The sequence below is a fragment of the Aethalodelphis obliquidens genome, unplaced genomic scaffold (genome assembly GCF_003676395.1).
Source record: "Aethalodelphis obliquidens isolate GAN/ISIS:26980383/991018 unplaced genomic scaffold, ASM367639v1 scaffold74, whole genome shotgun sequence".
Lineage (NCBI taxonomy): Eukaryota > Metazoa > Chordata > Mammalia > Artiodactyla > Delphinidae > Aethalodelphis > Aethalodelphis obliquidens.
The window spans coordinates 7851910-7864334 of NW_020838018.1; the positions used below are offsets into that span (position 1 = coordinate 7851910).

General features: G+C 57.7%; 1 protein-coding gene and 1 long non-coding RNA gene across 4 annotated transcripts; one reads left to right on the forward strand and one right to left on the reverse strand.

Annotated features, from left to right (window-relative positions):
• Nucleotides 1–36: 36 nt before the first annotated feature.
• On the forward strand, nucleotides 37–3023 carry LOC113612250 (uncharacterized). The gene is made up of 2 exons (XR_003429791.1): nucleotides 37–1244; nucleotides 2758–3023. It is a non-coding gene; the product is annotated as an uncharacterized LOC113612250 (long non-coding RNA).
• Nucleotides 3024–4337: 1314 nt separating this feature from the next.
• REEP4 (receptor accessory protein 4) lies at nucleotides 4338–8859 on the reverse strand. 3 transcript variants are annotated; one of them, XM_027091946.1, is made up of 8 exons: nucleotides 8370–8859; nucleotides 7487–7559; nucleotides 7017–7093; nucleotides 6805–6925; nucleotides 6266–6379; nucleotides 5716–5851; nucleotides 5389–5550; nucleotides 4338–5302 (listed from the first exon to the last, which is right to left on the reverse strand). In XM_027091946.1, the coding sequence occupies exons 1-8, from the start codon at nucleotides 8399–8401 to the stop codon at nucleotides 4353–4355; spliced, it is 1665 nt and encodes a 554-aa protein (XP_026947747.1). In that variant the 5' UTR covers nucleotides 8402–8859; the 3' UTR covers nucleotides 4338–4352. The 3 variants fall into 3 exon arrangements, with proteins under 3 accessions (XP_026947747.1, XP_026947749.1, XP_026947748.1); XM_027091948.1 differs by having other exon boundaries at nucleotides 4815–5302; nucleotides 5396–5550; nucleotides 8370–8852; XM_027091947.1 differs by lacking the exon at nucleotides 8370–8859 and having other exon boundaries at nucleotides 4974–5302; nucleotides 5396–5550; nucleotides 7487–8360.
• Between the last annotated feature and the right edge of the window lie 3566 nt (nucleotides 8860–12425).

Sequence of the window (12425 nt, forward strand, 5' to 3'; positions counted from 1 at the left end):
GCCAGCTGCCCTCACGCTGTCCCCAGAGCCCCTTACCTGGGCAAGCACAAGTGCCCTTCGGGCGGAGCAGCCCCCTGCCCAGGGGAGGGCAGCAGGCGGGGGCGGGGAAAGGAGCCCCGGAGAGTCAGGCCAAGCTGCCACTAATCCGGGCAGGGAGAGGGGGGGCACCCACACGTCAGAGCGGGGACTGCCGGGTGGAGGGCATCTGAGGACATCCCCTCCCACACACGCGGCCGTCTGGGCACCTAGCCCTACTTCCCCAGCCCCTCCATCCTTCAGACAGCTGAGGCTGGCCTCCCCCCACCCCACCCCCACCCTTGTGGCAACGCCTGGGGCGGGGGCATGGGGGAGGGGGAATACCGGGGAGAATCTCCCAGGACCTGGGGAGAAGGGCAGAGGCAGGGAAGTGTGGAGATGCTTCTGGAGCCAGGAGGAAGCTCCGTGGCAGATGCCCCCTCCCCTCTCACCCACCCACCCACATCTCTGACCTAGTTCCTCTTCTCAGTCTGCACCTCACCAATGCCCCTTCTCCTTTCACCCAACCTTCCCTCCCCTGCAATCCAGCCACCCTGGTAGAGAAAGCTACCTCATTCCACCCCGGGCTCAGGACCTTCTGCCTAGTAACCCAGCTCTGGCCCCCGGGAATTCCTAAGCAGCGGGCCTCATCCTCCTGCCGGGGCTTCTACGCCTACCCAGCTATAGGGCATCCCAGTCCCTGATGCTGGGCGGGGGACAAGGGGGCGAGAGCCGGAGTGCTCACCTCCTCAACCCCGTAAAGGGTGGGGCAGTGCCAGTCACGACACCCCAACTCAGCCTGGGCCAGGGCTGTGTTGAAACAAGAGGCTAACCACGCTGCTGCCGCCCAGAGCGGCAGCGAAAAATGCAGCAGTGGGGCTAGTGCACCTGGAGGCCAGAGTAGGGAAGGGGGACCGGGACCGGGAGGGGCCGAAGAGGTAGGGAAAGAGAGGAGCCACCAGAAAGGTCCAAGGGACAGCTGGGCTGTGGGGAGGAGGGAGAAGGGAGGGCTGGGAATGAGGGGCCACCTGCTCCTGGGAACTCGGAGGCAGTGGGGGCATCCCTCAGAAGCAGGCAAGATGGATGGGGAGGACAGAGCGAGCGCAAATCAGGCAGGGCTGGTACCTGGGCCAAGCAAAGGTGCGTGCTTCCAAGGGGACTAGCCTAGGCTTTTCATCTCCCTACCAGTGCCCGGCGTGATTCTGCCTGGGAAGACAGTGGGCACACCGGTGAGTAATAGAAGGTGGGGGGCCGTGGGTAGGCCAGAGGAAGGCCTAACCTTCCCCTAGGAGCCAGGCTAGAGAGGGCATGGGCTGGGCCAGTAACCCCATGCAGAGGGAGATGGTGCTGGGCAGATGTGTCAGTGATTCTCAGAGGGACAGGGCAGGCTCTGAGGGAAGCCCTGCCCACACCCAATGACCCAGTCTCGGGATCACATGTGCTTGTCCAGAACTTGGAATTCTCCTTGCCCCTTCCCTTCTGGCCCCAGGATGTCTTGGAATCCAAACAACTGCAGCAGACATTCGCCAAACGTGTTACAGAGACCTGGGCATATTCAAGGCTCTGTGATGGCCACCAAGGAGATGCAGGGTACAAAGATGAATGTACAAAGTCATCCCCGGCCTCGAGGAGCTTCTGCTCACTTGGTCCACGTTCTTTTACCAGCAAACATTCCCTGAAGCACCTTAGGTGTTAGGCCCTGTGCTGGGCACTGCAGGTAATGATTGGAGTCGGGCATATTAACAAACGTTAACAACGTTTCCAGTCCCAGCCTGGAAAAATCAGGGGAGCATCACAGAGCGGGTGATGCTTAGCTCAGAAATGAGGGAATGAGTACTTCACCACGTACTACAATATTTCACTTGGTCTAAACCACCATGTGCTCCAGGCCAGGATACAAAAGTAAGACACAAATCTATTCATTATGAAGTCACAGTGTAGTGGGGAGGGAAATACGATGTGCTCGAGGCAAAAATAGAAGTCCATGCAAGCACAGAGACAGCGTGGTCTAGGTGAGCAATCAACCCCAAGGGCAAAGGGAAGGTTACAGAGGGCTTCCTGGAGGAGGTGATGTCTGAGTGGGGTTCAGAGGGCAAACAGGAATAGGACAGAGTGTTGGTGGGACAGGAGAAGAGCATGGAGACATGAGAGAGTCCAGACTGATGAGGTGGGGAGCAAGTAGCAATTGGGGCCTAGGGGAGTCTGGTTGGTCAGGGAGCGGAGGGGGCGACGGGCACATGAGCACAGCCCACGGCATCGTGCCCCCAGGACAGGGTGAGTGGGCCAGAGGTCAGGAGCCTCAGAATCCTCAGGAGGGGTTGGAGTCAGGGGAGGATTCTTGGAGAAAGCAGATCGTGAAGGAAGGCCGCGTCGGCCTGGATGGAAGACTCTTGGGAGCACAGGGGACGCACACAGTGCAGCAAAGGCCTGGAGGCCAATGTTGGAATGAAAGTGATGCATTCTGCAGATAGAAATAGGAGCAGCGGGGCAGCCAGGCTAGCCAGGAGGCTGGGGCTAAGACAGCCATCAGGGACCATCTCTGATTCAGCCCCGGGGCCCAAGTGACCCTGCCTGTCCCTGTAAGGCCCCATCCAAGGAATGAGGGCTGGTGAAGCCCAGCTCCCAGGAAAACTCCCTCACCAGCCGGCACCTTCAGGCCTCCCTCAGCTGCTCCCCGCTTTCAGTTTTTATCTCATTTTGTCCATTTGTCACACACTCCTCTGTTTTTCTCTCTCGGTTCAGGGGTGTGGATTCTGCCATTCCACCCCCACCAAGGCGACTTCTGGACAGACTTGCATCAGGAGATGGGGCGCTGACCCACAGACAGCACAATCATGGACAAGTTGCTTCACCTCTCCACGTCTCAGTTCTTCCATCTGTAAAATGGCTATAACCCCGACCTGACAGGCTTGACAGGAGGATTTAAGGAAATCATCTATTTAAAATGCCCAACATGAGGTCAGACAAACAATCAATGTTTCTTTATAAATTTATTTATTTTTGCCTGCGTTGGGTCTTTGTTGCTGCGCACGGGCTTTCTCTAGTTGAGACGAGCAGGGGTTACTCTTCGTTGCGGTGCGCAGGCTTCTCACTGCAGTGGCTTCTCTTGTTGCAGAGCACGGTCTCTAGGTGCACGGGCTTCAGTAGTTGTGGCACATGGGCTCAGTAGTTGTGGCTCACGGGCTCTAGAGCGCAGGTTCAGTAGCTGTGGCGCATAGGCTTAGTTGCTCCACAGCATGTGGGATCTTGCTGGACCAGGGCGCGAACCTGTGTCCCCTACATTGGCAGGCGGATTCTTAACCACTGTGCCACCAGGGAAGTCCCCAGAATCAATGTTGGATAACTGCTAGTTTCCTTCTCCTTGCCTCCCAGGCAAGAAACTTTCTCATTTACTCTAGTTCTGCACAGTGGTTAAGTACACTGACTCTGGAGCCAGACTGCCTGGTTTCCAAGCCCAACTCTGCCACTTACTAGCTGTGTGACCTCGGGCAAATTACTTGCCCTCTCGGTGCCTGTTTTCCCATTTGTGAAATGGAGATTATAATAATAGTATGTACCTCATGAGATTGTTGTGAGGATTAAGTTAATATATGCCGGGGGCTCAGAGTAGCCCCTGCTGGGGCGGCCACATTCTAGGTGCTAGCTCTCACTTGACTTTACATGCCCAGTTTCTTGAAACATGCCTGGTACCTGGGAGATGCTCAATAAAGATTTTTGAATGAATAAATGAAGAGATAAATCAACCCCATGATGCAAGGGAACACCAAGATAGGAAGTCATTGAACACCAATCCGTGAGGAGCTAAGCCACCCAGCAGATTAAGTACTTCTCCCAAATAAACTCGGATAATCCCCATACCCAGAGTTAAGCCACACTCCTCAGGTCACTCCGGGTGACCACCCCATTTCCCCTCTTCCTACCCGACACTCTCACCCATCTCTTGACTTAATCGAAAGCGGGAAAGAACAGGAGGCATGTGGGTGGGAGAGGGGAGCAGCCCCGGGGACAGTACAGTAAGACCAGCATCCGGGGGCAGGAGAGGGCAGGGCTGGGCACTGGCTGCCCAGGGATTAGAGTAGGGGATGGAGTGGAGCCAGCAAACAGCCTGGGTCTCAGAACAGAGGAGATTCGTGGATGGGACTGGTTGATGACCAATGACCACGAGCAGCAGGGAGGGCCTTTGGAGGCCGGGCCAGAGTCCTGCATCATCCCTCCAGCCAGCTAGCTGACAGGCCAGCCTCCAAGCCCCTCCCTCCTTGACCTGGAAGCTGGGGGCAGCCCAGACCCTGGCAGCTGCTGCCCTCTCACGGCCACTCCGCAGAGGTGCAAAGCTCCTGTCAACCTAAGTGTTTACGAACTCGATGCACCAGGAGCTGCCTAGAGGCCTGGCAGGCCCTTGGAGGAAATCGGCCTCCCCAGCCCTCATCTTCCGCAGTTTTAGCTAATCCCCATGAGATTATTGTGCTGCCTGAGGTCCCTCCACACCTTCGCTCCCACTGGTTTCTACTTCCCGTCGAGGCCTGATCCCATCCCCTCCGGACTGCATTCTTAGACTCTGGACTGCCCCCCCGCGCCCCCCTCCCCGCCACTCTCCCATCCGTGTTCTCAGAGGTCCCCAAGAGCTTCCCATAATAGTACTTGCCGCATCGCAACAATCTGTCGATGGCTACCTGCCCCGGAACACTGGGCCCCTCTGGCAGTCTGTCTGGCCTTTTAGCACCAGGCCCAGACTGCCCTGGGGCAGGCTGTTTAATAACACGTGCTGTGAGGACCGGGGCTACAAACCAGAAGAGACGGGGCACTTTGACGCATTTATTTATCAAAACTTCCGCAAACCTGGCCTCATTCACCAACACAGACCAAACAACCAGGACACACACTTGGCCTTGGAGAAGGCTGTGAAGTACTCGGAAGGACAGGAAGGAACGAACACAGCTGGGTGGGCTTTGGGTTTCGTTTTTCAGGAGTCTGGGGAGGGCTCTGGTTCCACACCTGGGAAGGTAGAGCGGCGAGAAGGACAATAAATAAAACCCTGAGCCCGGCCTGCTTTGGTGCATCGTGGGTGCAGCCCCACATATGGCCCGTAACCGACAGCAAGAGTCAGGAGGGCAGCACCCGGGCAGCTGGTGCAGGCAGGCCAGATGTGCAGCCAGAGGTCCCCTCCAAACAGTCCCAATGCCCTGCAGGGCACGAGGTAAGACTGGGCCAGGCTCCGTAGACCCTAGCTGTCCATGTCTGAAGGCGTGGTCTTTTTCCTCGTCCGAACCTTCAGGGAGCGCGTGGTGCCCTGTGGGGAGAGAGAGCAGGCACCCCGTGAGAGATCCGGGCTGAGGCGGCCACCAGGGCAGCTCGCTCCCCTTGTGCCTTCCTCACCACCGACCTCCCGCACCAGCGGCTTCCTCTTGACCACACGCAGACTCTGGGTACGGCCCAGAGGCTTCTCTCGGGGCCGCGCTGATGGCTGGGGGACCACTTCTGTGTCTGACCAACACTCATCCTCGGTGTCACTGTCCTGCAGGCCCCCTGACCGGTACCCTGTTGTGGAGGAGAGGGAGGCCGGGAGGCAAAGCTGGGCACGGACACAGTCTGAAGGCCTGGGGCCAGCTGAGCCAGGCTTTCCTCTGGCCCTGGGGGGAGCCACAGCTGGCCTGGAGGAAGCCATCCCTCTCGGGACAGCTCTGGCTTCCTCTGTCCACTCACCGATGGGTGGCCTGCGGTGGGGTACCTGGTCCTCCAGGTAGAGGGGATCCTGGTAGGTGGGGGCGGGGGCATCGGAGATGGTGCGCAGGTCCTGCATGGAGAAGCTCCGCAGCCTTCCGGCCAGTGCGCCCTGACTCTGCAAGAGAGTGGGATCAGCTGCACCGCCTGACGGAGGGGGGCAGGGCTCCTGGCAGGAAGGGGCCTCAACCAGGGGAGCTGCCCAGGAAAATCAAGGCTGACCTGCAAGCAATCCCTGGGGCACAGGCCTCAGAACCAAAAGAAACATGGCAACCTCCTGGCCCTGTGCCTCTGTGGCGCCAGCAAGAAGGTAGGGCCTAAGGCCCAAGAGCAGCCGCTCACGGTCAGTGTCAGCCAGGGAAGTCTGAACTTCCAGTTCTGTGCTCCTGCCAACGCCCCACCTGCCACCTCTCGCCCCTGTTCCCCCGGCCTGGACAGCTGCGATCTCTCGGCTCCCTGACAGACAGCTGGACTCGCTCAAAAGGCCCTGGGGGTGGGGGTGGGGAGGGGGGAGGGCTGGGGCCCAGGGCACCTTGGTGGCTGCCTGCACAGCAGCCGAGGCAGCAATGTTGAGGCCCCGCTTCCCAAAGCTGAGCACCGTCTCGTAGCTGCGCTCCTTGGCCTGCACGATGTAGGTGTCGATCTCCTGCGGACGCGGGGCGGGGGGGGGGGGGGGAGGAAAGCTCAGGCGCACAGCCCTAGTCACTCCTCTGTGGCCCAGAGAAATCACTGGGAGCCACGCCTCCCAGCCCACCCCACCCACAGAGCACAGGGCTCCCCATCCACTCACCGGATCCTACACCTCAATGATCGGCCGTGCTCCAGTCTCCCCCCACCATGCCCAAACCAACTTCCAGCTGGTGTTTCACACCCCCTAAAGGTCATTCACATGTGTCCCCATTTGATTTTCCCAGAAGAGGAGGAAGGCTAGGCTCTGTCAAGGCCCCATGGCTAAACAGCAGTAGGACTGGGATTAGAGCCTAGGTGTCCCCAGTGTCTTGAGCTGCAAGTCCAGGGCTCTTCGCCTCACACCCACTCCTACACTGCCCGCCCTGCCTCCCGCTGCGGTACCTTCTCATGGCGAGACAAGGATGGGTGGACGAACTTGCGGTAAAGCAGGCTGGCCCCCTTGGTATAGGGCGAAAGCAGCCACAGCACAAAGGCCATCTTGATCTCGTAGTAGAAAGGGAACCTGTCAGAGCAGAGCGGGTAAGGTCCGCCTGGGAGCCAGGCCAGGGAGGACCACCCCCTCCCCGCAGCCCACAGAACCCCAGTGCCCGTACCAGGAAATAAAGACATCTGTGAAGGTCTCCACTGCCATGAAGAGTGCAAAGACGATCCAGTACATCATCCACCGGACCTGGACGGGGAGGGGCGGGCAGAGAGGTCAGAGGCCAGCAGCTGCGCCTGCAGTGCCAAATCCCCTGTCCCGGGCTGACCCAGCCCCGAGATTCCAGAAAGCCCGTCCCACTGCATTCCCCTGGCACCTGGCTGGCCTTAGAAAGTTGCCTCTGAGAAGCCGCCACTCATTCCTGTACCCACCCCAACAGGCTGCACCCACAAGATCCTGCAAAGAATCCCAAGAGCCCATCCTCCATCCACACCCACTCTGCTCCAGGGTACGCCACCAGATTGTACCCCTGGAGGAAAGGGAGGCCAGCTCAGACTCGCCCACCTCGCCAAATCCTACCACACCCCCAAGGCTGTGGTCCCCCCACCTGAGCTGAGCCCTCCTGCCCACCCCCGCACTCACATATTCACGAATGTTCTTGGTCTTCACAGCCTTGTAGGAAGCATAAGTTGGGTACAGCATCCCAAACACCAGCCTGAAGAGCAGCCCCCAAAGCAGAGGGAGAGTGTGAGGGGCGCCACTCCCCACGCCCCTGCCAGGTGGCGGCCTCCCCCGCACCCCACGTTCGAGGTGGCAGTGCCTGCCCTGTTCTTCCCGCTTGGCTTGCACGACCTGCACCTGAGTCAGTGCCCTGGAGGCCGCCTCCCCACCCTGCTGTTTACAAACATCCCAAGCCTGCCCAGGCCTGCACGAGTGGCCCATGGGTGCATGATGCCGCGAGAGCACAGACAGCCACTCCACAAGGTGAGTGGGAGGCAGGCTTCTGAGCCATGAGAGCACCAGGCTGTTCCCTCCCCTGGACGTGCAATCAGGCCCAGGGCCACCAGACCTGGCACTGCCAGGTTGCAGGCAAGGATATTCCAGCCAGGTGAGGAGTAGGACAGAGTGGGCAAGCTGGGGCCAGGGTGGTGAGTCACGTGACTGACTGCTCAGCTGGGAAGCCGGCACCTGGATTCTCTGCCCACAACGTGCCACATCCTGTGTTTGCCAAGGGGTGGCTGGCCGGCCTGTGGTCCTCCGTCCCACTCACCTGCCTGCAGTACGTGTGTGACTGCAGGGGGTCGCCATCAGCCAAGCAGGCTTGAGTGCGAGGGGACAAGCACACGGTGCCCAATGCCTTGTGCAGGCCCGCAGGTCCCTTAAACCTTGCGGTGAATGTTGGAGGGAGGGGAAAGGTGTGACATAGCTCAGAAAAGCCCCCTTTTCCACCAGACATTCCCAGCTTCCACCCCAGGGGCGGGCTGACATCGAGGGATAGAGAGGGTATTTGAGCGGCCATACTCACACCACCAGGCGACAGATCATCCAGGACACCATCCTGCAGTCTCGGGAGCGAAGGGAGATCCCTCCAGGAAGACGCCCAGAGGGACGCTCACGCCTGCGCTGGGATGGGATCAACAGTGGAGGTGTGGAAACCACAGGGGTGCTCGGGCTGCCCCTTAGTGGAGGCGGAGCCCACCGCCCACTGACTCCTCAGTGCTGGAAGCCTGAAGAATGGGGAGACCAGCGGGCCGGGGCAGGCAGGAACTGAGTTGGGAGCCGGTACCGGCCGGCACGCTCTTCCGCCCCGCCGCTCGGGCAGTTACGCTCCGATCCGCACTTCCTGCCCCGGAGAACCAGGCGTTCGGCCCTTGCCGGGGGCGCTGTGGGTCCCGAGCCAGAGGTGGCTGGTCGCAGCCTGCGTTCGTGCGGGTACCCACGGCCCCAGTGCGCCAGGACACCTGCACCGTCCTCGGGGCGGAGTTTGCAACTCACTTGAAAGTTGCACGGAACTGGGCCCTGCCCAACCCCAGGTCTCCGGCGCGTGGCGCAGGCGCAGTGCGGCCGCGGAGGGGGCGGGGCGAGGTCAGGGAGGTGAGAGGCCTGCCCCTTAAAGTGGCGATGCGCCTCCGACTGGTGGATGGGGACCGTAGGTTGAGTAGCCCTCCGAATGGGAAAGATTTGGGGGTAGGAAGCGGAAACAAAAAGGTGCGGACTTCCCTAGTGGGGTAGTGGTTAAGAATCCGCCTGCCAGTGCAGGGGACACGGGTTCAAGCCCTGGTCCGCGAAGATCCCACATGCCGCGGAGCAAGTAAGCCCGTACGCCACAACTCCTGCGCTCTAGGGCCCGCGAGCCACAACTACTAAAGCCCGCGTGCCTAGAGCCTCCGTAACAAGAGAAGCCACCTCAATGAGAAACCCGCGCACCGCAACGAGGAGTAGCCGCCGCTCTCCACAACTGGAGAAAGCCCGCGCGCAGCAATGAAGACCCAATGCAGCCAAAAATAAATTAATTAAATAAATAAATTTTAAAAAGTGCGACGGGTGAAGAAAGAAATGAAGGAAATCTGGAGTCCAGAGTTTTCGCGGATCTTCACTAGCTCCCCTCTTTTGCCTCGTTTTCTCCTTCTGTGGAATGGGAATGGGCATGAGATGGGTCGACGTCCCCCGTTAGAGGCTCAGGTGAGAACTAGAAGGTTTGGCTGGGCACCAGCAAATCTGGGTCTTATAGCACTAGGTCGGGAGATCAGTAAGCGCCTCAAGTGCCTCAAAGATGCTGAGGTGACCTAGAGGGAAAGTGGGGAGGACGTGGAGGAGAGAGAACCTGAGGGACTCATCACCCCCATCCCGCTCACCCTGCTGAACAGTGGGCTTCAGGAGTTGACTTCTCTCTGGGATACCTTTCCAGAGCCCACATCCTTGGGCAGGCTGATTTGAAAGATTCTGGGTAGAGTCCCCAGCCCCCCATGTCTTCTTCCCCAAAAGTTTGAAATCCCACCTATTTCCGAGAGTCAAGAACACAGATATCCCTGAGACCTTAACAGTATCAACGACTGCCATTTTGTAGTGCATTTTTGAGCGCAGAGACTTGATCTTTACAAAGATCCTTTTTTTTTTTTTTTTTTTACCATTTAGGAAATAGGCTCAATGGTGGAAAGTAACTTGCCCAACGGCACCTGATGGCGAACGATAAATAAGTGCTTAGAGGGCTTCCCTGGTGGCGCAGTGGTTGAGAGTCCGCCTGCCGATGCAGGGGACGCGGGTTCGTGCCCCGGTCCGGGAGGATCCCACATGCCGCAGAGCGGCTGGGCCCGTGAGCCACGGCCGCTGAGCCTACGCTCCGCAGTGGGAGAGGCCACAACAGTGAGAGGCCCGTGTACCACACACACAAAAAAATGCTTAGATTAATCAGTCTTCTGAGGGCAGCCCTGGGAGGGGACAGGGAATGGAAAAGCTCCTCTAGGAGGAAGGTGTGTATCTGGAAGAAGGTGAGAGGCTCAAAAGAAAAGGCTTACAATATTGTAAATCAGCTATACTCCAATAAAAAGTAATTTAAAAAAAAAAAAAAAGAGAAGGCAAACGTTGCTGCTTCTACAACTTTCCACGTGGGGCTGCATTCTTTGTACCTCTTCTGCTAGGTGCCTCATTCCTCCCTCTGAAAATGGGGAGCGCATCATCCCCCCCGCACCCCGCACAGCTTCCCTTCTGCCTCGTAGGGCTGAGGTGAGGGTGACAGCAGAGCTGCCCAGAGCGTGGGGGTGGAAAACTTGGGCAGTTATCACTTTTTATTAGAGCTACAGTTAACACTCACCATCTATCAAAAGGATGGAATAGCTAATGATGGAGGGAAAGGAGGCTTCTTGGGAATAAATAAACACTCAGTGATTATATAGTCATAATTATCATCATCAGTTTTATTGGTGTTGCTGAGTGGGAGAGCTTGCAGTGAACCTGGCCCACAGGAGAAACTCCCCCAAGGCCCTGATGCCTCCCTCCCCCCGCCTAATCACCTCCTCACATTGGCCCTAGCTCCCACCCTAGTTTGGAGGAACAAGAACCACCCAGGGCTAGGATCCCCTCAGGAAGGTCCCGGTCACCATCCATCTCTGGACACAGACATTGTAATGAAGGTGAAAAGTATCCTTGTCTCCTTGGAGCAAAAGGATATGACTGACCCTCTGGACAGCTCAGGAGGAGCAGGGGGTACAGAAAAGGGAATGGACATCCATTCCTCCAGAAGTTAGGGTACCTGGGCTGACTGTGTGCATGTGAGCCTCGGGCCCTTGGTACCTGCTGCAGAACTGCCTCCCCTCCCCCACCTTCGCTGCCTTCCAGAGTCACCTGACCTCAGCATCACAGGCCTCACTTTACCCCCATTCGCTGGAGAGGAGCTCCCCTGTGCCCACCCTAAGCCAACCCAGCCGGGAATGTCTCTCACATGGAGACTCTTGGTCCCGATGACTGTGCTTGGAAAAATCTAAGGGACAAGATGTGAGAGGTCTGCTACTGAGAGCACGGAGAGGCGTGAGGCTGACAGCTGAGGGGGTCACCCTCCTGGGCTTTGGCAGTGAGTGGACTCTGCCTGTCACGCCCATTGGTCCTGAGCTGTTGACACAGTCACCCGGTTACACTGAGTTGCTAAGCAGCTCTCTGGACATATGATGACCCACCTCTGGCAGGTGACCAGGCAGGCATACGGTGGGCTCCATTCCCCACGTGCAGAAAGCTGGGCATTCAGGGGGAGAAGTGTCTCCCAACCCTGGCGGGTGCCCTGGGGGAAGTGACAATCACAGTGATGTTTATCTTTCTACCGGGCAACAGAGTGCCAACATGTCTGGGAGACTCAACCCTATTTCCCTGGCAACCTCTCCCTGGCACAGCGTGAGGGCCCATTCCCCATTTGAGAAAGCAGGAAGGCATTCCCAGGACAGTGTGGCTGGGGGGGTCCCAAGAGATACCTGCCAAGTCAAGAGCACGTGACTGTGGTTTTAGGAGGTGGAAACCCAAACACATCACCTATGAGATTCCCTATTGTGAGGCGTGGGCATCTGAGGCTAAAGGTAAGATGTAGGGTACAGGGGCTCTGAGACTGAAGATAGGTCAGGAACCCTAATCCACAGACAGAAGGTCTCCCCAAAGATCAACCTTCTCCTCGCCCACAAAGCAGCCTTCTCTGAGCCACCTGGGTATCTCCTAGAGTCCTACAATCAAAAAAAAAAAAAATCTTAGTTCTGTGCCAGACACATGATTCTAAGCCTTACATATATTAACACATTATAAATCTAATGCATTCAAATCTCATTTTAACCCTCTCACATAGGTAGCACGATTATCCACATTTTCCAGATGAGGAAACTGAGATACAAATAGGCGAAGGAATATGGTTGAGACCTCCAAGCTAGTAAGTGGCAGAATCAGGATCGGACAAAGTAGGTTTTATTATTTACTTTACAGAAGGAGAAGCTCAGCTTGGAGAAATCAGTCCACTTGCTGGAAATCTCACACCTAGGGCCGAGGGTGGCAGCGATGACACATATTTGTCCAGCAGAGGGGGGTGGAGAGGAGACGGACTGCTGAGCTT